This window comes from Malus sylvestris, chromosome 11 (assembly GCF_916048215.2).
Source record: "Malus sylvestris chromosome 11, drMalSylv7.2, whole genome shotgun sequence".
In the NCBI taxonomy this organism is placed as follows: domain Eukaryota; kingdom Viridiplantae; phylum Streptophyta; class Magnoliopsida; order Rosales; family Rosaceae; genus Malus; species Malus sylvestris.
Genome location: NC_062270.1, coordinates 39649333 through 39674442, shown reverse-complemented (window position 1 = coordinate 39674442; position 25110 = coordinate 39649333). Strand labels below are relative to the sequence as shown.

Here is a 25110-nt window from a genome sequence, read left to right as displayed (position 1 = left end):
ATTTATAGGGGTAACTATACATCGTATTTCAACGACCCAACCGTTCAGCTTTTAGATCTTCATTCAAAGATCATCTCTACAAAAAAAATCACCAAAATCCGAAACCATTTGACCTTTGGATTAAATGGTAGTCATAATAATGTTTAAAAAAAAAAACCGTATTCGTATATTTTCTTCACAATAATTGGATATCTAAATAGTTTTAAATTTAGCTGATTTTTATTTTTTACAACGATAATCTATGAATAATGCATTTAAATATAAATAATTTGGATCGCGGAGAAAAGTTACAAAGTGAGTATCACGAGATGACTCACAAATAATTATTTAAGGAATCACTGTCTAGATCTCTATATACATTTTCGAAACTTGTGAAGGCTACGGCGTAAAATTCACGTTTTAAATATGTAATGCAAGATCATCATGACCGAGCTCTCAAGTTGGACCTATTCAAAACCCTAATTCCGACTGCCTATTGTTCAAGGGAATGTAGGACATTGATGTCAACACTAACAAACAAAGCAGATTTCTAAAAAAATAAACTAGCACAGCTGTGCAGAGAAGACCAAGTACACCGACATGAAAAAATAAGGGAAAAATAGGACCCTGATTAAGTATATACTAACCTTAATTTTAATCTAATTAACATGCAACTAGTTGCTGTCTGGTCCTGTGGAGTGTGGAGGGCCAACCATTATATTTGGTTAATTAACTCATGACCTATTTGAGCAGTTTTTCCTTGTTAAAGAATAATACCAGTAGGGACTTGAAATATTATTAAGTTACTTAGAAACTCTTAATAATTTTCTCTAACAACTAATTAAGGACAGAGTTTATATTGAAAACAAAAATATAATTAAGGTGCCAACGTGGTTTGGTTGAGTTGGTAAGGATCGTTTTCTTTATTAGACAGAGCATTAGGTTCGAGTAAGAGACTTATGGTACGTATGTCATAATCCTGGAATGGGGTAGCCTTCTCTCCCTTTAAACTTTTTGTTACCCAAAAAAAAAAAAAGGCTTCGTGTTTTAAGTTGTGAGTTGGGTTGTTTTGTTGGGTTTTATCCTTTTTTGTAAAGAAAAGTTTACTACAATTTTTTAGGGCTTTTTTTTTTTTTTTTTTTTTTTTTTTTTGAGTAGCTTATCTGTCTAATTCCCTTTTGTATAAAGACATTAACAAGCTTGAATCTGATCAAATTATGCCTTACTTCCCAGTCATCAAATTCGCAAGTTTTGCATCAAATGAAATATATTTAAGATGCTTATAGAACGGATTTTGGATCGTTCAAAAAAAAAAAGAAAAAAAAAAGGATTTTGGAATATTGTGGAAAGAATAATAATATTGATGAATGGTAGGTTTTGTGAACACCAATGCGGCAAATGCCATGAAGGATCATGGTTGTTGTTCTGCTATGTTCCTTTTTCATTTTCATTTTTAATTTTATATTATTAAGGAGATGGGAAATTATTCAAAACTATTACAATAATTTAGGGAATGAGAGAGTTTCGAACCCAAGACGCATGGGTGAAAATCCAACATCACAATTCTTGCAGGAAATGGAAGAAATGGTTTTGGTAGACATATTTATCTCTAGGAGAAATTAGTTTGAAAACGATCTGCATCGGTTTTTTAGCTGTGTTATTTTATTCAAATTATAACACGTAAATTTATTTTTATTAGTATACTTTAAAAGTGAGATTTCAATAAATGTAACATTCCGGCCCGGGACGGATCACTTCTCGGGCCAGTTCCACCACCGTAGCACGATATTGTCCTCTTTGGGCTTACCATTCCCTCACGGTTTTGTTTTTGGGAACTCACGAGCAACTTCCTAGTGGGTCACCCATCCTGGGAGTGCTCTGGCCTCATTCTCGCTTAACTTCGGAGTTCTTACGGAACTCGAAGCCAGTGAGCTCCCAAAAGGCCTTGTGCTAGGTAGGGATGAGAATATACATTTAAGGATCACTCCCCTGGGCGATGTGGGATGTTACAATCCACCCCCCTTAGGGGTCCGACGTCCTCGTCGGCACACTTCCGACTAGGGATTGGCTCTAATACCATTTGTAACATTCCGGCCCGAGACGGATCACTTCCCGGGCCAGTTCCACCACCGTAGCACGATATTGTCCGCTTTGGGCTTACCATTCCCTCACGGTTTTGTTTTTGGGAACTCACGAGCAACTTCTCAGTGGATCACCCATCCTGGGAGCGACCTGGCCTTATTCTCGCTTAACTTCGGAGTTCCTACGGAACCTAAAGCTAGTGAGCTCCCAAAAGGCCTCGTGCTAGGTAGAGACGAAAATATACATTTAAGGATCACTCCCTTGGACGATGTGAGATGTTACAATAAATCATGCCGTTTATCCTCCTTATAATATGTAAAATCTGGTCAATTAGATTTGGTATATAGCTCAGTTCAACATTCAACAACCTCATTTTTGTCCAAGAATATGACTAAATATATTACAATTAACATCAGACTTTCTGCCTTATAATTGACACTTAATTTATGGAATACGAACACACATAAGAGTTCAAATTTTCTGCCAAAATCCTTTGTGACCTCTATGTGCTTATCTTATTTGTTGACATCTGGCCATACATTTACACCCTACTTAATAACACTAACTGTTCATATTATAAAAAAAATACAAAACTAAAGATGATTTAAGTCAATACGCGTGTAACTTAAGTAGATAGAGCACAAAAATGTCACATAGTACATAAGATTTGAACTCCACAGATATATCACATATGTTTTCCTATTATTGGATATAGATGTTCGAAGTGTTGGTCATTACTGATAATTATCAGGCTACACTTTTCTTGGTCGACTTTGTTTCTTTGAAATTTATGCAGCACAATCTACTAGTGCTTTTTATTTTCCCGGACATGTTTTCTTAATTATAAGTAGGAAAGTTCATCATCTATCCATACATATATTTGAACGTGGACACCCAAATATGTAGGTTTTGACTCATCTTTGGTGACTGTTCTTCGGAATGACATGCGTTCAAGTTTAAGATTTTAAACTCGTGATTAGAAAGTGAAAGAAATTCGATAAAAAATTTAGATTTGATAAACAAGGCTAAAAATTTGCTATAAAAATTAGAAAATTAACATCTCGTACTGAACGTATTTCAAATAACTAAACGTAACGCAATTTGTAAATGAATTTGAAATAATCAACTCTAAGCAAACGAGTCATTTCTGTGTTCTTTCGTTTTCTCATTCAATTCAAGCTTGACATGTCTGAGTCGTAAACAAACAAATGCAAAAATGGTTTATTTTCCATTAGGTGATGCTAGCAGGTCATAGAAAGAATTGAGTTTTGAGAGTTTTGACCAACAATTTCCTCAATAGTTTTTTGGGATTGTACTGTCAACTAATTAACAATAGTGAGAAATGAATCTATAGTAAAAAAGCAAAAGGAAACTTCACTAATAACCCACATTATGATGAAATATTTTTCAGTGGACCAAGAAGTCGACTCAGTACATCAAGTATCATAATATCTAGGGAACTTTAACAAAAAGCACCCGGTACTGTTCACTTTAACGAAAAACCACATTTTTACACTAAAAAGTCAATCCTGGTACTATTTATTTTACCCTTTATTTTGTCCTTATCATTAAAACTCAAAGTTTTCAAGCCCTTTTCATTAGTTTTCCTTAATATCTAATGGTTAAACTTTTTTTTTTCCTTCAAATATTTAACCACTTGTGTTCTAATATTTGGTTCCAAAATGAACGCCATATATAAATAATATACTAAAATATAGACAATTTGGATCGTTGAGAAAAGTGACAAAAAGAACGCACAAGGTGTTTCTCAAATAATTATTTTAGGAATTCCTCAGTGAAAGAGGACTCTATATAAATAAATAAATTTAAAATATATATATATATATATGTAATGCAGTGTTATCATGACCGAGCTCTGAAGTTGGACCTATTCCAAACCCTAATGCCGTCTGCATTATTGTTCATGGGAATATGAGACTTTGGTGTCACACGCTTGAACACTAATAAATAAAGCAGACTTCTAATAAATATATATCCTAGCACAGCTGAGCAGAGAAGACTGAGTACTCCAATAAAAAAAAGGAAAAGAGGGCACTGATTAATAAGTATATATACTAACCTTAATTTTAGTCTAATTAACATGCAACTAGTTGCTGTGTGGTCCTCTGGAGGCCAACCATTATAGTGTATATTAAGTTTATTAGCTAATTAATGACCTATTAGAGGTTTGTCCTTTTATAGAATATTACTAGTAGGGACTTAAAATGTTATTAAGTTACGTAGAAACTCTTAGTAACTTTCTCTAACAACTCAGAGCAAAGTTTATGTACTCGTTTGGAAGTGCTTTTAAAATGACTAAAAACGGTTTTAGAGAAAATATTTTTGAGTTTTAAAGCACTTAAAGTGCTTCATGCGAGCACATAACTGGGGCCTCTTGCAAGGAGCACTTCAAGTGTTTTTCCAAGATTCACATGCTTTACTAAGAATTGGTTCCAAACATTTTTTACACAAAAACACTTTCAGCTATTTTAAAAGTACTTCCAAACGAGACTTCCGTGTTTTAAGTTGTGAGTTGGGTTGTTTAATTGGGTTTAATCGTTAGTTGCAAAGAAAAAATTTACTACAATTTTTCAGGGAAGTAAAATTCTGTCGGTAGCTTGTATGCCAAATTTCCTTTTGTGTAAAGATGTTAACAGCTTGAATTTGAAATTATGACTTAACTCCCAGTCATCAAATTTGGAATATCGTGGAAATTATAATAATATTGATGAATGGTAGGTTACATCAATGCCCCAACTGACATGAAGGAGTGACCGATGATCATGGTTGTTGTTTCTGCTGTGTTCCTTTCCCAACAAATCAATTTGACAAATCTTGCAGGAAATGGAAGTAAGGGTTTTGGTATATACGTATTTATCTCTTGAAGAAAGTTAATTTGACAATGATCAAATTATAACATCAAAATTAATATATAACACGTGAAATTTCAGCTTTGTTATTTTTCTCAAACGATAACACGTAAAATTATTTTTATTAACATATTTTAAAACTTAGACTTGGTATAGCTCAGTTTCAACAATCACCAACCTCATTTTTGTCCAAGAATTTCACTAAATTAATATATAATTACAAGTAACATCAAAATTAATCAAGTGAATTAATTAGATAAGTCCAAGAGGATCTCCGTCTTATAATTGACACTTAATTTATGGAATATGAACACCCAAAACTCTTTGTGGCCTCTCTATGCTTATCTTATTTGTTAATGCTAGTCCATACATTTAAACTGCACTTAACAATGTTAACTCTTCAACATATAAAAAGTTTAAAAATTAAAAATAAATTAAGTCAATAAAATACGTGTAACCCAAATATACCAGGCACAGATATGACGCAAAAAACAAAAAAAAAGCAGAAGAACTCCACACACATATATACGCATGTTTTAATCTTATTGGATAGAGATGTTGGAAGTGTTAGCCATCACTCATAATTATCAGGCTACAAACTTTTCTTGGTCGACTTTCTTTTTTAAATTTATGCAGAAAAATCCTTGTAGTGCTATTTCATTTTCCCGGCCGGACACGTTTTCTTAATTAAGTAGGAAAGTTCATCATCTATCCACACATATATTTGAAACATCCAAACGTGGCCACCGAAATATGTAGGTTTTGATTTGACCCAAAAAAAAATTGTAGGTTTTGACTCATCTTTGGTGATTATTCTACGGAATTACGTGTGTTAAAGTTAAAGTTACCTAATTACTCATGATTAGAAAGTGAAAGAAATTTGATAGGAAAAATTCAGACTTGATAAACAAGGAAGATTTGGCACAAAAATGAGTGCATTGACGTTTTAGGATTCATACACCCAATCATACTTAGTGATATAAGGTTCGATTTTTGTTGGTATTGTTTTTTTTTTTAATTAACAAGGCTAATTTTTTGCCAAAAAACTAGAAAATTAACGTTGAACTGAATGTATTTCACATAACTAGATGTACGCAAATTGTAAATAGATTTGATCATTTGAAATAAACAACCCCATGCAAATGAGTCATTTCTGTTTTTTTTCGTTTCTCTTCTTCAACTCAAGCTTGACATGTCTGAGTGGTAAACAAACAACTGCAAAAATTGTTTATTTAATCTTGACTTATTGATGAAGTCTTCATTAGGTTTGTCAACTAAATTAAAACTGTTTGCTAGAAGGTCCAGTACTAACACGTCATAGAAAGAAACTTGAGTCTTGACCAACAATTTCCTTAATAGTTTTTAGGGATTGTGTCGACTAACAATAGTAAAAAATTAATCTATGGTAAAACGCAAAAGAAAACTTCACTTATAACCTCCTGGAAAAAAAATTCCAAAAACACGTAAGAGACTTGGTATACCAAATCGTGTAGCAAAAAATCTCTCCCGCACTACCAGTAAAAGCAAATGCAAGAGAAACAACGTTTATATTTAGTGCTCTAAAACATACTAGAACATTTCAGAACCATGCATGTGCACAGACTCAGTAAATCAAGTTGATGAAATTAGGCAGCCTACGTTTCAGACACGTAGAAGCCAACTAGGGTTAAACTGTTCCCTCCTTCTGGAAGATTAGGTCAATTCTGTTGGCCATTTTTAGCAGACAAAAGCTTAGTTGTATTTCGTTTTCTTCTAGAAGCCAGCCAGCCAATTCACATGGTTTATATTCTAGTATATATGCAGGTCTTTTTCAAAAAGTACTCTCTTTTCCATTTATTTTTTATTATAATTTTTCCATGATTTTTTAATTAAAATTAAGTAATATTATTATTCCAAGGCGACCCAGATCGACCAGGTAAGATAGGGCCGCAGGACTTTTGAGTGTCAAAACAAGACAGCCTACGTTTCTCTGTAATATATATAGGCCTTTACCCTACTTTTGCACAGCCTTAAAGGGAGTAAACTTACTCTTCATGTTTCGAATATGATTCATAATTCATGGTTTCATGTGGAGGCGAACGTGAAGGACGACATTTTCGACGCAACGACGATGCAGAAGAAGAAGAAGAACGTTATGGATGTGTCTTCTTTCATGTTGTTTGAAGCAACTGGTGATTCTGAGGCTGATGCAGTATCATCAGATGATGATCATCCCATGTTGTCTATGGCTGATGAGGATGATGCTCAATCGTGCAGTTACGATTCGTTTGATCGGAACCCTATTGCTGATGATGTGCTCAATGATCTTGATGATCATGGTCGCGATGACGATGATCGTGGCAACGATGAGGAGGAGGACGAAGAAGAAGAATGTTCATCAGTTTATGATCATCATCAAAGATGGAGGAGTGGGGAAAATGTTGGTATGCCATTGATGGGGGGACACCAGCTGAAATCAACTGTGTCCGTTGATTCAACCAAAGAGTTTGAGTTGTTGAATGAGGTGGAGAAGAGCAGGCTATTTTGGGAAACTTGCTTGGCCTCATGAGACTTTGCTTAATTTCTGAGTCATCAATTTTTTCAACTTTGTTTTCTCTTTTTTCTTCAAAAAGTGGAGTGGAAGGGGAAAATTAAGCTTGGATATAAAAAGCAGGTTTCGCAAATTACGGAAGGATTTGTGTTTAAAAAAAATAATTCCTGTATTTTAAATGATATTGCAATTGTACATAACAGATTCAGACATATGAAGACATAATTGTTCTCATCATCTCTCTCTCCAGTTCTATTAGATTGGCATTATATTTGTACGTTTGGTTTTTGTGGGTGCTGACGGTGAATCCACTTACTCGAATGATGAAATTGCGAAATGCATGGTGGCTGTGGTGGTGATGACTTGTGTCAACGGATTGAGTCTAATTGGATCATCATGTGATTTGCTTGGACTTTTTTGCTTATTTGACCTAATTGCAATTTATCTTTATGTTTATTTCTTGTAACATTTTCTTCTACCAATGAAGTTTATGTTTTACAAAAAAGAAGTTGACACACTGTTGAAAATGCGAACTGGATTCGGATGGATATATGTAGCTCAAAAAGCAGTGGTTTTCTGATGAGATTGCTTTCCACTTTCTTCAAAGTAAAATATATATTTTAAGGTCTAGTGGTAGATACAGCAGTTGTTCAACAAATTACATGTTCAAAAGAAAAGGCTAATTCCATATATTTGTTTAATTTTCTTTCCAAATATCTACGGATAATATACGTACGACATACAACAATGTCTAATGTACATTACAGATCTAACAGTAATTATTATTCTATTTTTAAGAGGAAAATGTGGACGTGTCCAATATAATGGGATACAAACACTGATGTATGTTATACATTGTTGTATGATAAAATTTTATGGGAATATATAAAATTTTGAATGCACGAAAAGGTTTCATTATGCATATAATGGGATACAAACACTGATGTATGCTATACGTTGTATGATAAAATTTTCCGGGAATATATAAAATTTCGAATGCACGAAAAGGTTTCATTATGCATATTATGAACTACAGGAACATCAGGATACTACAAAAACACATAACAAGCAGAATTTCAGAAATTATGATTCAATCTCCCCATGATTTCAACAACAGACTTCCACACAAACTATCCAGAACATGAAAGAGAGAGGTTAGAGTTCCTAACCGTAACGGTCCTAATTCTACTGCAAATCCAGCATAAGTTCAGCCCAAAGCTGTACCCTAACTTGCTAAACAAGTCACAATTCAAACGACAAGCAAGCTTTCCCAAGCTTGGTTCAACTAAATCATCTCACAAACCATTATATAATATACAGAAGAAACTTGACTGTGGAAAGCAAACTAAATCTCTAGAGAAAGTATGCGAAAATGAAGCGCTGGTGAATTAGACTCCGCTCATCTGTCCACTGTCTCTATTTTAATCCTGTTTGAACTCGAAGCTGACGAAGGGCTCTCCATTTGAACATTAGTTTCCTCAGCTGCCATACATTTCCCTGATGAGGCTTCCCCATCACTCGTAGTACTGAGGGCGGAGTTCCCATTTTTGCTGTCACAAAACGATGTGCCAGAGTCCATGTTGAAGCTCAAGCAACTTTGAGGGCTCAGATATTCCCCGCACAACTCGCCTGTTGGTTGATCTGCCACCACCAAGCTGTTTCCGGCAGTTTTGTTCTCCCCTAAGTGCCTTAAAAAACGCTCTTCTATCTCACTTACTGATCGGACTTCATCTTCATCTTCGCTGCTGTGGATGGAGTGCGCGTTTTCATCATAGTCTGATGTTGGACCCTCCAATTCAGATCTAGTATCCATTTCCTGCTGACTATCATCAGAGTCTTCGTCGGTTTGATGATCAGATGAACAAGATGACATTGGTGAATATCCTCCAGTTTCATCGTTTTCTTCACGCTCTCTTAGCGTCTTCATAATCAGTGTCTTTAGCAAATTCATTACTTGAACAGCGTGCATTAAAGCCGTCAGAGGATCAGACATCTGGTGGGGAAAGAATTTGCAAAAAGGGGTTAATTGATCAACCTTAATCATTGAGCAATACTAGGCAAAAAAAACATATTTTCTGCTGTTTTAAATTACCTGAGTCATGTTTGGAGCGAAAACCATAGCGATGTTTCGCGCATTCATTTTGTTGAGTTCTTCTTCCTCAACAACATCAGCCATCAGATTGACTGCCCAGTTGAGCAATGCGGTCTCGGTTGGCTTTAATTGCTTCACAAGCTCAACGGATTCCTCTTCCGTGTTGCATTGAAGAACTTCTTCAGGAGACAGTCCATCTAGTATTCCCGAAGGAAGTTCTCGAAACCAGGCTTTGATTAGGCCTGCCAAACAATGGACATCAATGTCATCAGGCACAATTCCCCTGTTCAATTGGCTTCTCACAAGCTCTTCATGGCTGTTCTCGGGGTTTATACGAAATATTCCTTCTGCCTGAAACTTCCAAAAGGACCAGTAAGAAGACTGATAAGGATAAAAGAACCGAAATACGAAATTCACAAATGCACAAAAAATTTCTTACCTTCAATCCTTCTTGTGAGTATAATCTCTCCTGCATCAGCAAGAGAATAGTAGGGACACTATTCCCTTTTGAATCAAAAGACAACTGCATTGACTCCGCTGAGACCCCGAACACGCTTGCACTGTAAAATTAGACAATTTACAAGTTAGACAACGCATTAAACACACAGAAATAAATCACAATGAACTTCTACTTCCCTTTGTTACCTCAATCGGAACATCTAACTCCCGTATAGCCTAACATTAGAACTTTTAGACGCTTTGAAAAATAGGATACCGGAACACGATTATAATCCCATCTAGTCCTTGGGGTAATCGCGGGTTGGGAAACTACTGAAACAAAAATTGCACATTTTTGAACAATTTTCATTGAATGGCTACTGAAGATAACTACTACAGTAGGACACACTCGATGTAATAAAACAGTTTGGTCAAGTTTAAACCCTTGCCTGGCACTACAATTTCTTCGAAACCAAGCATCTTCCTCGACCTCAAAACCCCACATAAGAAGCATAAAGAGTTAATTGAGCTGACTATGTGAGTTACGCCAATTGGCTAAGGAAATGCGCTACTTTCTTCGAGTTAGATTAGAGTAGTTTAGAATGTCGCCTTGTCGAAAGACGAGAGCTAAAAGAGCTCAAAACTCAAATACACGTTCATCAAGCCACTTACTTTAATTCTCCAAGATTTATAAAAACATCATAAAGAACAATAATTTGAACATCCTAAGAGAAACCCATGTCGAATTTCGTAAACCTCGGACTACCCAAAAACCAAAAACAAGAACTTTACTTACCTAGCACTGGGAACTCTGCCTGGAACCTCAACCTCGAACTCCACCGGAAGGCCCAGAAACCCATTGAACCGATCGAATGTGACATGGGTAACGTGCTGGACGTTCGTGGGCCACCCGATCTCCATGTTGTGGACGGCGGAGATGACTTCTTCGCCTCTTTCGACACGGCAGGCTACCATGGATTTCCTCACAGCAGCTAACAGAAGAGCAGCCAGAGAGATCTGGTTCTGCTCTTCTTCTGAGCTCTTGTTAGCTCCTTTTGCTCCTTTCCCATTTCCGCCACCTCCGCCTCCGCAGCCGCCGCCCCTCGTCAGCATCACAAGCCCTGTCATCTCCCCTTCTCTGTGTTTCTCTCTGCACTGTAAAATCTTTTGGGTGTCTCCGAAATGCTGAGACTTTTGCTGTTGGGGTAGAGAGAGAGAGAGAGAGTACAAATCTCAGTCGCAGTGTGAGAATCTGAGGTTGCTTTGAATCGCATTGAAGAGATGGTGCGAGGGTTTTTGAAGTTCCAACTTATTTTCGAAGTTCAAACGGCCACTCGTTTGAAATTTCACTTTATCTCCAGCGTTTGGTGACTTTGACCTCCTAGTTTATAGTAATAACAAATGTGCCACTGTACCACTTTGGCTTTCGGTATTTTTTGGCGACACAAATCTTGACTATGAATTCATTCAAGTCAATGGTTAACATCATTCAATTACATCACAATTAAGCATTGATAATATGATAATTTTTTTCTTTTTTCACAAACGATAACGTTACTAATTAAATAATTAGTTATTAGAAGGAGGGAAAACAGTGGAGGATCGAATCCATACCAGAGTGCATTTGCATGATTTTTTGCTCACGACGATAAAATGTCATATGCAAATTTTTACAATCTTTTAAAACGTGCCAATTTCCTCATATGCTTAAATTTATCACTTTTCATGTTAATTTCCCCACTTGAATGGACGAAGTAATTCATAATTGGATCGAAGAACTAAAATATTTGATCGTAGGATCTCATAATAAATTTAAAGAGGGTTTTTTTTAGCCAAAATAGTCATTGAGATTTGCATAAATCATCACTTTAGTCCTTGAGATTTGAAATCAATAAAAGTGGTCCCTAAGTTTGTCTATTATCAATTATTTTGGTTATTCCTTGAAAAATTAAGGACTAAATGATAAAAATACTCTCAATTTAATAAACAATAAACCAAAATGATTTGACAAAAAATGACGATGTTTTTGGCATTTGATCTTTATTTAATTGAGATTTTTCAAGGAAATACCAAAATGATTGATAATGGACAAACTCATGAACATTTCTATTTATTTCAAATCTCAATGACCAAAGTGAAGAGTTATGCAAATTTCAGATACCATTTTGGCTAAAAAGCTTTTAAAGAGTCGTTCTACCATACATCAGTGTATAGTTACATTGTATTTTAAGCAGTTCAAACTAACCTCTTAAGGCGTTAATATAAGCAATATATTATAATATTTTAGGAATTCTTCAACGTACATTCAACTGTAAAATTCAAACTCAACAAAATACAATTATATAGCATCAAATCTGACTGTATTATTTCGTAAATCATGTTTCTTTAATAAGAAAGCATGTTAAAACAATAAATATCATACATCGATTCGATCATCGAAATGTAATGTATTCCATTAAATTTACATCGAAATAATTATTACAGTATAATTTTTCTCTTGATACTTTGTTAGTAATAACGACCAAAGATGGAAGTCAAAATGTCATTTGCTCAGAAGAAATCATGTGGTCGTCGGTCCTTGGAATTTGGGAAAGAAAACAATTTGAATTTGTGAAGATCCGACCGTTGAGTGATCTGGAGGGCCCACAAGTAACGACAAGTTTGATGCGTCCATCAGTGGAGGGGCTTTTTAGGCCAAATATCGAGTGAGGAAAAATGGGCTGAGCTTTTGTATTTTTCTTTTATTTTCCGCAATTATATTGTATTAATTATTACCTTTTTCTTTTCCAATAAAATATTTGGAATTATTTGTGTAGAACATTTTGGGACCCAAAGAAGATCTTGGTTTTGTGAACATTTGATTTGAGAGCTCCTTGTTGTACTTTCAATTATATTTGGTAATGCCTAGAGAGTATAAGTTAAAATAATCGTGATATCTAAGGGTTTCGTTTGAAAATGTTTTTGAAATAAGTTAGAAAATGTTTTTGATAAAAATATTTTTATATTCTAAAAGTGCTTACAAGATTCATTTACATTTTTAGTCATTTTAAAAACATTTTCACACAAGCTTTAATATTTCCTGCATGGAAGTTTGTTATTTGTGCTTTTCTACTTTTTATTTTAAGAAATTTATGAAATTCACTTGAGAATCCAAAAAAAAAAAAAAAAAAAACTTCGGTATAAGAAAATAATTTTCACAGACTCATTAAAAATTTATAGTTCTACATACCCATGTTAATTTCTATAAATTGATCCTCTTTTATTTGTTCAATTCAAGGCTTAAAAATAAAATTAAAAATGTTGTAAGAAGAGATAATGAAACTTGAAAATCATTTCCCTTTCGAAAAATTCATTAGCCCTCAATTTTTCAAAGGCTAAATATGATTCCGTACCAAAAAACATATACAGCATTATCAAACGACTTGTAAAAGAGTCGACTCATCAAAACTTTACTCAAGAAAAACTGCATGGACAAAATTTAGGTATAAAAAAATTAAAAAAATAAATAAAAATTAAAAAAAGAGTGTCACACATGCTAAAACAACATTAATTAGAAATAAAATGCTCATCAAAGATACAAATCCATAAGCCATGGTGGTCCAATATCCGTCTAGAAAGAGAGACCCCGATTTCGAAGAATTGCAACTTAACAAAAAGATAATTTTATTAGCTCCTCTTTAACATGGCAGCCATGAGATGGGAGCGTACTGTAAGCAAGCCATGACCAATTTTAACTATCTCGGAATGTGTACTTTGTCATCTCCAGCTCAATTGGGCCCGGTTAATGCTGAAGAGATCAAATTTTTTAAATTAAATGATGTGGTTGTTGATGTTTGGATTATTACTTAAGTGTTGATTAACGTACTTATTTTTTATTGGTGACATATTTCATTTGGATGCAAATTTGATTTAAAAATTTAATTTTACTAGCATTACTCTCTTTCGTCAGGCGAGGAGAGTCTAGGGTAAAAAATGACCAATTTGATAATCATTTCGATTATCTCCTCATTATCGGGTGCAACCCAAAGTCCAAACCCGACCAAGAAAAACCTTAAGCCCAATTACGCAGCGACCCAAAACAAAAAGGCCAATCAATTAAACTCCCTTAAACTCTATAGATTTATAAATCCATTAAAATCTCTCAAATTATGAACTGAATACGAAAAATTTGGATAACTAGCCATATTTTGTACCATGAAATGATTTTTAGCCTACTTTTTATTATTCTTATAAATTTAACCAAAAATTCATACAAAAGTTCTAAATTGCCTCCTCCCTAAAGGAAATTTTGTAAAAAACATGTTCATTTGAGCAACATCTATGGCATGCAATTAACAATTAAAGGTGGAATCATGCTTGTATGTACTCAAAAACAAAACATTACCCATGAAATTCAAAGCCTAGTAGAAGGGTGAACCAAGACTCAACTCAAAACAAAGTGAGTTGAGAAACTTTATACCTTTGTTGATTCCTCTTTGCATAAGCAAAGGCTAATCACCCAAGGAGAGGGCCTTCATTCTTGCTTCTTAGCTCCATGGATTTCTTGGATGGGGATGGTTGAAATGATTATCCAAGTTCCCAAAGTTGAAAATATATAAGTCTCCACACCAAGGTAGGACTTGAAGAAGAGATGAGTGACCTAGAGGAAGTAAGATTGCTAGCTAAAATCATCTAGGGTGGCCGACCTCTTAGAGAGAAAATGGAGCTTGTGTTCTCATCTTTTCTCCAAAAGAAACCCTAAGGATGAAATGGCTATAAAGTTGCCTTTATACCACCTCACAATGGAGTGGCAAGCTTGCAATTAAGCCAAGTTCACTATCCCTCTCTATATGGCCGGTTTTCCCAAGCCTTTGGGCTGTTTTGGGCTTTTTGAATTTTGTTTGTTAAGTTGTCATACAACTTAAGCTAATGGGCTTGACGATTCGAAGCCCAATTTGGACTTTAAGGCCCAAAACTAACTCAAGGTTTAAAACGAACTTATTCGTTTGATTAATTAACATATTAATTAATTATTGCCATAAACAATTAAACCATTTAATTGTCCTTACTCATCTCCATCAAATCTTTCAAGCATTATCTTACACGGTGTGCGATCCATTAGGTTCCTTTTAGCGAGGCAGTGGGCGATTATAACTCTTTCAAATCAATTGTGAATTGAAACTTACTTTTAATTCTCCATTTAGTGATTATACACGTTTAGGGCTTCCACAAATCATGAGTGACACCTAGCAGTATGTCATGGTTACCCAAGCTAATCAGAAGAGGTGGCGAACCTATTCGGCTTAGGATTACAATGCAATACGGTCTTTCTCTAATACAATACTCTTGACCACATTGTTTGGTTTGATAGTTTATTCATGTTTACTATCCAATGTGATTCATTTACTTATATGATTACCTTGAATGTGATTTGGAACGACTTCCTAAATCTCATTCATACTCTGGCCAGAGATTCTTAATCATATCATAGAGTATTCTCCCTCAAACAGTTTGAAGGTTAGAGATCCCTTGTTGCGCATTCACTTGCCTCCATGGCTAAGTGACTTAACCCCAACTATGTCGTGGACACTATCGGATAGGGTGACTTTGACATAGTCAAAGATCAAGGACCTAACCACAAGACAACTATGATGCCTCATGTCAAAGGACTACTTTGCATTATCCCAACCATGAGTTCTCATGTGACATGAGTAAGAGAACTCCTTGTTGATCGCGTTCAGTGAACTCATTCTCTATTGAACACCTACGTACTTGTCTTAGTATCAGTCACGCCAATGACTCGAGACCAGTCACTCTCCCTAAGAAAAGACATAGCATGTACTGATCTTAACGGATTGTCAATGCCCAATTGGCAATCCTATGATTAGGAACGTTTAGGATATGTATACGAAAGAGAATGGTCTCATGAATCTAACTTCTTTAGATCGCATTCTCCCAATTACATATTCCTTAGACTTATCGTTTAAGCGTATAAAATTTATATGAGACGGCTTCAAACAATAATCTTTGCCCTTTAAATTAAACTATATTAGTTTAACATGTGAAATGTCCGTAAAGTATTATCATATGATTGGTTTTATGGCACATTTCCAACATTCTCCCACTTGCACTAGAGCCAAACAGCTTAGTCATCAATGATGATACCTCTTCTGTAGTCATTTCAAAAATGGCTAAGTAGTAGGCCTAGACAATGAATATCTATATGTTATCCATAGAAGCAACATTGAGAATAACGGCGTCACCATTATACATGATTCCTAATCATGTGGTTTAGTCTCTCATTTGAGTTCGGATCATGATGAGACCTTGATTCCATGGCTTGAGCTATCGCCCCATTAGTGTCATAGTGTCGGTACACTGGAGACACTTTCTGGTTGGAACCGAATAGAGAGTTCATAAATGAACTTTCCCATCCAAACAACATTATTGTAAGCTTCTATATGGCAATATATTTTGCATTCACAATGGAACACACTAAAGTCATTACTTTTAATGTTTCCATCCAAATATCTATTTAGTCATAATAAAGAGATATCTGATTATCTCTTCATTCATAATGAAGAAACATCCAATGATGGATTAGATTCATAATCTAATACATTTACGCCTCCATTACGTTACTCTAATTCTTCCTCATTCTTGAGGAATCCATCCTTTATTATTTCTCAAATACTTAAGGATTCACTTGACAGTTGCCATGGTTCTGATCCTGGGCTTGCATTGATATCGTCTTGTACCGATTTTGGTACAACTCGTATCAACGTTTTTCATACAATATGAAATACATAAATCATCTTTTTGAGTATACATAAATGATTCTATTTACGCCTTATTTCTTTGGGGGTCAAAGGGTACGTTCCCTTTGAGAAGAGTTACCTCCTAGTCTCACTAAAGTTGTTCTTCTGATTGAAGTTTATCATCATATAAGAGAAGCTTCCTAGCATCTTTTGTCTATCATTAGGGCTTGATATAATCCAATTATATCCTGAAATCTATCATTATAGATTTCCATCCCATGTTTATAGACTATGTCTCCCATATACATTCTATCGTTATAGAATGTTTAAAGTCATAACTTTAACGAAGAAGTATTCTTTTCATTTCCAAAATTAATATATCATATATGTCTATATATATTCAAATTTAGGAACATGATTAACTCCCACTAATCTTTTGTAAACCTAGTAAACAAAAGATTCATTTACATCTTTATGAGAAATCAAACGATTTGATCTTTCTCTCATAAGACGCTTATAGCTCCCACTAGCTTGCTAAGATTCATGATGGATGGATCTCTACAACTTACATGTCTTGTAATTCATAGTTTCAGACATATATTATCAAGACTATCTTAATAATGGTTTTGGAAACCCATATTATATCCAAACATTGAATCACCATTTAATTGTAGCTAGCAATCTTTGATTGTAGTCACCTTAAGCTACCAATTAGCTATTAAAGGTTTCACTATTTCGGGTCAAATGATACTTTACCATTTCCTTGAGTATATGTCGTATGTACACTCAATGTAGTCATAAGGATTTTCATTCTTATTTCTTTCGAATTAAGAGGTGTAACTCTATGACATAGTCATAAAGTTCAAACCATTCAATTGAGACGGTTTATAAATTCTTCTCGACCACCTTGGAGCTTGTGGTGTAAGAACTAGGTTGTTATATTTGTTGATTATCTTGTCTCTCAAATAACCCATTCTTTGAGTTCTATCTCTCGCTCACTTGCGCTTAGGCAAATCATATTGTAGGATTACAATGAACTACCCAACAAAACAACATTTGTTAGTTGGTTTATAGAAGTGATATCCAAAGGTTAATTTAAGGATATCCACAAGATAATTCTCAAACAAATATTGCTTATTAGCACACAACCCTAAATCTTAACACGATTAAGACTTATCTTTCTTTCCAACTACATCCTATGGAGTCATGAAAATTTTGGAAGATCTTCTAATTGACAATCATATTGTCTTAGAAGTATATATCCTATATATGGGTAATTGATGACATCCAACAAACTAAATTTTATTCAAGTTCGTTCTTTTCCTAATGGAGAAATCCATTATCTTATGATGCTTCTTTCCTTGATATTTTTCAAGGAAACTATTCTAAAGTGTTACCTTTCCTTGGATCAAATCTAAGGAGGTAAATACTTTAGACGTCTTACTCATCAACTTACATTATTGAATTCTTTGAAACCTTTTGCAAAGTATTCGGACTTGTGTTTATTCAAAATAAATGATAGTCCAACCGAGAGCGATCTTCGGTGAATGTCATACAACATGAGTAATATTATATTGTGGACAAGTGCCACTAACATCTAAGTGAATTAACCTCAACAACTTTATGATTCTTTCTTCATTTCCAAAAGAATAAAGATTCAAACATTTTGCCTCTATACAATTTTAACAAGAAGGCATTGGATCCGGATCTAACAATCAAAGCATCCATCTATAACCAACTCATAATTTATGTTTTAGAGGTGTCACAACTCAGTTGGGATTAGTCACTACCTTGAAACCTTTTGAGTTTTAAGCATCATTATATTCTAAACAGTTGACACTACCATATCATCTCTACTATAGAGATAATCAATTAGATTACAATAATCTAATCATTCATTAATAAAGAACAATGTTTTGTCAAACAAAACATTCATCCATTTCTCATACGAAATTACGTTCCTTTATTCAAATTGGAATGTAAAGACAATCTTTGTTTTTCCATTTTCTTTGGTAGTTTATATGAGGAAGTAAGTACTACTTGCTTTCACAGAGATTTACATTTGATTCATGTTCTGAATGTGAAGTACTTTCTCTTCTCTCATTAATCTTCTACTTCTTATTAGCCACATTTTTACAATGATTGTAAAACATAGTTACTAATACGGAATCAAGCATTCAAGTAGAAGAACCAACTGTTTTGAACTATTCAAGAACAATTTACAACACCTTCGAAATGTGTGTTCTTGACATTTGCAAGACATTTCTTGCAAATACCCCTTCCAATGTCCATCATTTCATAAAGAAAGTTTGTTCCCTTGGAGTTATTTCGCCTTCTTCATTTGACTTCTCCTTTGACTACAATAGTCATGGTCCTTGAACTCCCACTATCTCTCTTGAAACTTATTTCAATTATGTTATATACATCAAACAATTTGGAGAGCGTGTGGTTATTGTTCACTATATAGTTTACAATAAACTAAGTGAACCATTTGGATAGGGACACAAAAGTGAAGTCCTTGCCTAGTTTCTGTCTCGTGAAGTGGTTTTAACACTTCAACACTCAATGATTCAAAATCATCATAAGTCCATGTTGATGGACTATTTTTGTCAACCAACCATTATGTTCTAAACATAATTACAAACTTTCAAGAGTTGTTCAAGGCAACTCTCACTTCTTCATACAACAATTTGTAAGTGAAGAAGCATGGCACATAAAGTGTCCATACCCTTGTGCTTACTTCTCAAGTTCTTTGTTCATTTAACAAATAAACAAGCACTAGTGTTTGCATTAACTAAGGGTTGTTCAAAGCAACTCTTATTTCTTCATACAACGATTTGTAAGTGAAGAACTATGACACTAAAAGTGTCCTTGTCTTTATGCTAATCTTCATAAGTTCCTTTGTTCATATAACGAAGGAATAAGCATTGGTTGTTTGTGTTGTCCTCTTTATGATAGACTTATTTAACATATTCTTCCAATGATACATTATCAATAGGAAGATTATGAGGATGAGACTACTTAGGTACATATACAATCCATTTAAGACAATATATGGGATTGTGGTACAAAGTCTGGAAACTAAAGCATTCGGCTTTTCTTTGTCAAGTTTTGGATAGCGTTTGCAAATATATTGGTAAACAAATACATAACGAATATAAATTGATTGATCTTAAGCCATTTGATCCGGGTCTTTAAATCAAACAGCACCACCCACTAGTGTGTCAAATTTCATATCCCTCATCGGAATTCGAGAGTTTTAGAGGAAACTCTTAGTAGGGTATGAAAGACTCACCATTACTAAGTCCACCTCACAATGATATGATGTTGGCTAGCATCAATAATAATGAGAGAGTACGTTTACTCATTTGCATCTCTTGCAAGTACCCATCTTATTTGGCCTCTAGAGAATGAAGCCTCACAATGATATGATGTTGGCTCCATTGCACTTAGTTAAGTCATTCCTACCATGCAAGTTCGAGTAGGGGTTAAAGAACAACCTCACAATGATATGATGTTGATCATTCTCGTTGCTTACCTTCACAACATCATGTATGCATATAGAACTCCTCCTGAGTGTAAACACGCATTTTGTACTCCCCCATGATAGGCTGAACTCGGTGTACGAGTCACAAATGATCGGAGCCTACCACGGTGGAAGGCCATGAAAGAGTGTTCAAAGCACTCTCACGCTTATCAACTTAATAATGGTTTGGTTGAGGGTTTTAAGTCTCATCACATATAAGCATGCATTTTAATCTTATTAAAACAATTTGGTCATATTACAACTATTGATCCATGTGATTGATTTAGTTGTATATGATACTCCCACTATGCTTGTAAAATGGTTTTTAAAGCAAGAGTATATGGTAATACTAACATAAGGTTTGCATTCATTGATGGACTATATAGTTGCCTTAGGGCCTTAGGATGACTATGAACCTTTGATTCGATCCAACACGAGCCTAGTGTTGAATCTCGGTCTAGGGATGGTGATTGATTTTAGTTACGCGTTTAATCACATTAAGGCGTGTTTTCTTATTGGGCGTTGGACCCTCTACTTCATTTTCATGCATATCAAATAAAGTAAGAAATAAGTACTTCAAAGTAAAGAAGAGCTTATGCTCTTTTACAACATTTGATCAAAACAAATTACTTTAAAGTAAAGAAAAGCTTATGCTCTTTTACAATATTTGATCATATCAAATTACAACCAAAATCTAATCTACACATTCCCATGGTTCAAACAAATTTGAGACGGCATTTCACATAGCTCAATTATTGTAGGCTTAGGTTCATAATCATCATTTTTTTAATTAATTAACGCTTTAACTAATTAAACTTGAATGCAACATTTTCATTTGGTTTTTGTAACCATAGAATTGATTTAAATGGAGCTAAATGAAATGAAAATCCAATTCTCATTTAAAGATACAAAACTATTTTGTTCTCAACTAATTTGGGCCGAAAAACTATAACCTCAACTATTGGGCTATATTGCAAAACATAAACTTTTGAGGTCCCTTTGTAAAAACACAAAAGTCCACTACTTCATGGAATTACAACTAGAACCCAAAAATTTCAACAAATGCAAAAATTTCATTAAAGGAGCAAAACAATTTGTCTTTTAGTGATTTTGGGCCTTTACGTAAAAACGTAAACTTTCGGGTCAAAGTACAAATACACAAAAGTATCAAAACTTTATGTAATTGCATAAAAGCCCCAAAAGTACCCTATTTAATAGGGTGGCCTGTTTTTGGTGAGAGATGATGTCATAAAACTTTTAAATTTTTCAACAAAAGTGAAAGGTGATTGATAGGTTTGAAAAAGTGATTTCCATAAAACATGGTTCCTTGAAACAAAGAAAATGTGTAAGTGATTGGTATGATGTTGATTGAAAAATGACAAATCCTGTCATATCATTTATTACAATAAAGTCACACCAACCACCATAAACAAAACTTTATGAAAAACATCAAACACTTTGAATCAAAACACCAAACCTTTTTGTTATTGGTTAGAACATAGCAAGAACAATGAAGAACATCCATGAAAACCCATAAGAGCTCCATGAACATTTTTCACCCAAAGACACCCAAAAAACTCTCAAACTTAAGGGAAAAAACATATTACCATACTAGGGTACTTAGGGGTTCCTAATGTCACTTTAAAACATTTTTAACAAGACAAACATGAACCCAAAAATCCACCCTTTTGGATTTGGCCGAATTTCCCCAAAAACATGGCACCAAATTTTAGCTCCAAAATTCATGCTCATATGAACTACATCTACAACATTTGAGATGGTAAATTTTATAACAAAATTTACATTCAAAGAAGCAAGAATAAAGCTTGTAACAATTACAACGTTCAAATCATAAACTATGAAAATACAAAACCCAAAATGATTCACCAACTACTAGACCTAGGCTCTGATAGCACTTGAAGGAAATTTTGTGAAAAACATGTTCATTTGAGCAACATCTATGGCATGCAATTAACAATTAAAGGCGGAATCATGCTTGTATGCACTCAAAAATAAAATATTACCCATGAAATTCAAAGCCTAGTAGAAGGGTGAACCAAGACTCAACTCAAAACAAAGTGAGTTGAGAAACTTTATACCTTTGTTGATTCCTCTTTGCATAAGCAAAGGCTAATCACCCAAGGAGAGGGCCTTCATTCTTGCTTCTTAGCACCATGGATTTCTTGGATGAGGATGGTTGAAAGGATTCTCCAAGTTCCCAAAGTTGAGAACCTCTAAGTCTCCACACCAATGTAGGATTTGAAGAAGAAATGAGTGACCTAGAGGAAGTAAGATTGCTATCTAAAATCCTCTAGGATGGCCGGCCTCTTAGAGAGAAAATGGAGCTTGTGTTATCATCTTTTCTCCAAAAGAAACCCTAAGGATGAAATGGCTATAAAGTTGCCTTTATACCACCTCACAATGGAATGGCAAACTTGCAATTAAGCTAAGTTCACTAACCCTCTCTATATGGCCGGTTTTCCCAAGCCTTTGGGCTATTTTGGGCTTCTTGAATTTTGTTTGTTAAGTTGTCATACAACTTAAGCTAATGGGCTTGATGATTCGAAGCCCAATTTGGGCTTTAAGGCCCAAAACTAACTCAAGGTTTAAAACGAACTTATTCGTTTGATTAATTAACATATTAATTCATTATTGCCATAAACAATTAAACCATTTAATTGTCCTTACTCATCTCCGTCAAATCTTTCAAGCATTACCTTACACGGTGTGCGATCCATTAGGTTCCTTTTAGCGAGGCAGTGGGCGATTAGAACTCTTTCAAATCGATTGTGAATTGAAACTTACTTTCAATTCTCCCTTTAGTGATTATATACGTTTAGGGCTTTCACAAACCATGAGTGACACCTAGCAATATGTCATGGTTACCCAAGCTAATCAGAAGAGGTGGAGAACCTATTCAGTTTAGGATTACAATGCAATACGGTATTTCTCTAATACAATACTCTTGACCACATTGTTTGGTTTGATAGTTTATTCATGTCTATTATCCAATGTGATTCATTTACTTATATGATTACCTTGAATGTGATTTGGAACGACTTCCTAAATCTCATTCATACTCTGGCCAGAGATTCTTAATCATATCATAGAGTATTCTCTCCCAAACAGTTTGAAGGTTAGAGATCCCTTGTTGCGCATTTACTTGCCTCTATGGCTAAGTGACTTAACCCCAACTATGTCGTGGACACCCTCGGAGAAGGTGAATTTGACATAATCAAAGATCAAGGGCGTAACCACAAGATAACTATGATGCCTCAGGTCAAAGGACTACTTTGCATTATCCCAACCATGAGTTCTCATGTGACATGAGTATGAGAACTCCTTGTTGATCGCGTTCAGTGAACTCATTCTCTATTGAGCACCTACGTACTTGTCTTGGTGTCAGTCACACCAATGACTCGAGACCAGTCACTCTCCCTAAGAAAATACATAGCATGTACTGATCTTAACGAACTGTCAATGCTCAATTGGCAATCCTATGATCAGGAACGTTTAAGATATGTATATGAAAGTGAATGGTCTCATGAATCTAACTTCTTTAGATCGCATTCTCCCAATTACATATTCCTTGAACTTATCGTTTAAGCGTATAACATTTATATGAGACGGCTTCAAACAATAATCTTTGCCCTTTAAATTAAACTATATTAGTTTAACATGTGAAATGTCCGTAAAGTATCATCATATGATTGGTTTTAGGGCACATTTCCAACACTCCCTTCTCCCTTGTCTCTTTCCTATCTCCCACCCCACCCGTTTCTTCTCCCAAATCCACCACCACCGCCGCACCCACTTCAACTGATGCTAGTCTCAGGTATTGAATTATGGACTGCAAACTCTTTCATCCTCCCATCTTCCGGTCCATATACGGCCTTACAACTACTCTATAACATTTTGGATATCACAAAAAACCTTCTTTTACGAAAGCCTATATTCGATTATTTAAGGGAACTTTAACGAAAAACTCTCGGTACTGTTCACTTTAACGAAAAACCATATTTTTACACTAAAAAATCAATCACAGTACTATTCACTTTACTCTTTATTTTGTCCTTATCGTTAAAACTTAAAATTTCAAACATTTTTCATAAGTTTTCCTATTATTTAAAACTGGATTTGCTGCATCTTGATCAGCCTGGGAAAGACTTCTGTGTAGTAAGGTCGATTTATGCGAGAAAGGAAACATATGCTTACAGTGCTAACATTAGACAAGAGTGGGGCAATCTTCCTGCTACTCCTTTCGTTTCTCTATATATGTTTTAATTCCGACACACATATTTCTTTGCATCTGTTTTGAGAGCCTAACTGGATTTGGGAGAAGAGACGGTGTGGTTGGGTGGTGGGCAAGGATGAAGCTAGAGATCTGCATGGATGGGGACATCCGCAAATAACAAAGTCATAAATTAAAAAGTTCATGAATGTATTCAACAAAACACACACACACACACACACACACACACACACACACACATATATATATATATATATATTAATCCATAAGGTTTTTTATACAACTTATTACAATATTTCTCGACGCGTTTCATGTTTTTAAACGTTGAATGACAACTTCATTACTAATACCATCAAATCTCTCTCTATAAAAAAATAATCATGTTATCATTTATCCATTGATCTCCTATCCAATTTCTTAACAAAAACTTTACAGCTGAATATGCTCTTCCAACGATGGCAATAGTGCATAAAAGAGTTAATACTAATGTCACAAGCAACTAAAAGAGGCATCCGCCCCCGCTGAGCCTAAGCCAACTCTGTCCATGGTGGTGGGGCTATGGTGGACTGGTGGGAGTCGAAGAGAGGGGGAAGAGAGTTAAGAG

At 34.8% G+C, this 25110-nt stretch overlaps 2 protein-coding genes across 2 annotated transcripts; one reads left to right on the top strand and one right to left on the bottom strand.

Moving 5' to 3' along the window:
* The first annotated feature begins 6975 nt into the window (after positions 1–6975).
* Positions 6976–7479, top strand: LOC126590496 (uncharacterized). The gene has a single exon (XM_050255938.1). It carries the CDS (start codon positions 6976–6978, stop codon positions 7477–7479), a length of 504 nt encoding a protein of 167 aa, XP_050111895.1.
* Positions 7480–8523: 1044 nt separating this feature from the next.
* LOC126591105 (rho GTPase-activating protein 2) lies at positions 8524–11330 on the bottom strand. The gene is made up of 4 exons (XM_050256670.1): positions 10788–11330; positions 9993–10113; positions 9554–9904; positions 8524–9454 (listed from the first exon to the last, which is right to left on the bottom strand). Exons 1-4 carry the CDS (start codon positions 11117–11119, stop codon positions 8861–8863), a joined length of 1398 nt encoding a protein of 465 aa, XP_050112627.1. The 5' UTR covers positions 11120–11330; the 3' UTR covers positions 8524–8860.
* Between the last annotated feature and the right edge of the window lie 13780 nt (positions 11331–25110).

Excerpts from the sequence above, each read along its gene's own strand:
- LOC126590496 (XM_050255938.1), top strand. The coding sequence starts at position 6,976 with ATGATTCATAATTCATGGTTTCATGTGGAGGCGAACGTGAAGGACGAC.
- LOC126591105 (XM_050256670.1), bottom strand. The coding sequence starts at position 11,119 with ATGACAGGGCTTGTGATGCTGACGAGGGGCGGCGGCTGCGGAGGCGGA. Across the intron at positions 10,114-10,787 it reads GGCAGAGTTCCCAGTGCTAG|TGCAAGCGTGTTCGGGGTCT; the intron begins GTAAGTAAAGTT and ends CTAATTTTACAG. Across the intron at positions 9,455-9,553 it reads TCGCTCCAAACATGACTCAG|ATGTCTGATCCTCTGACGGC; the intron begins GTAATTTAAAAC and ends TTTCCCCACCAG.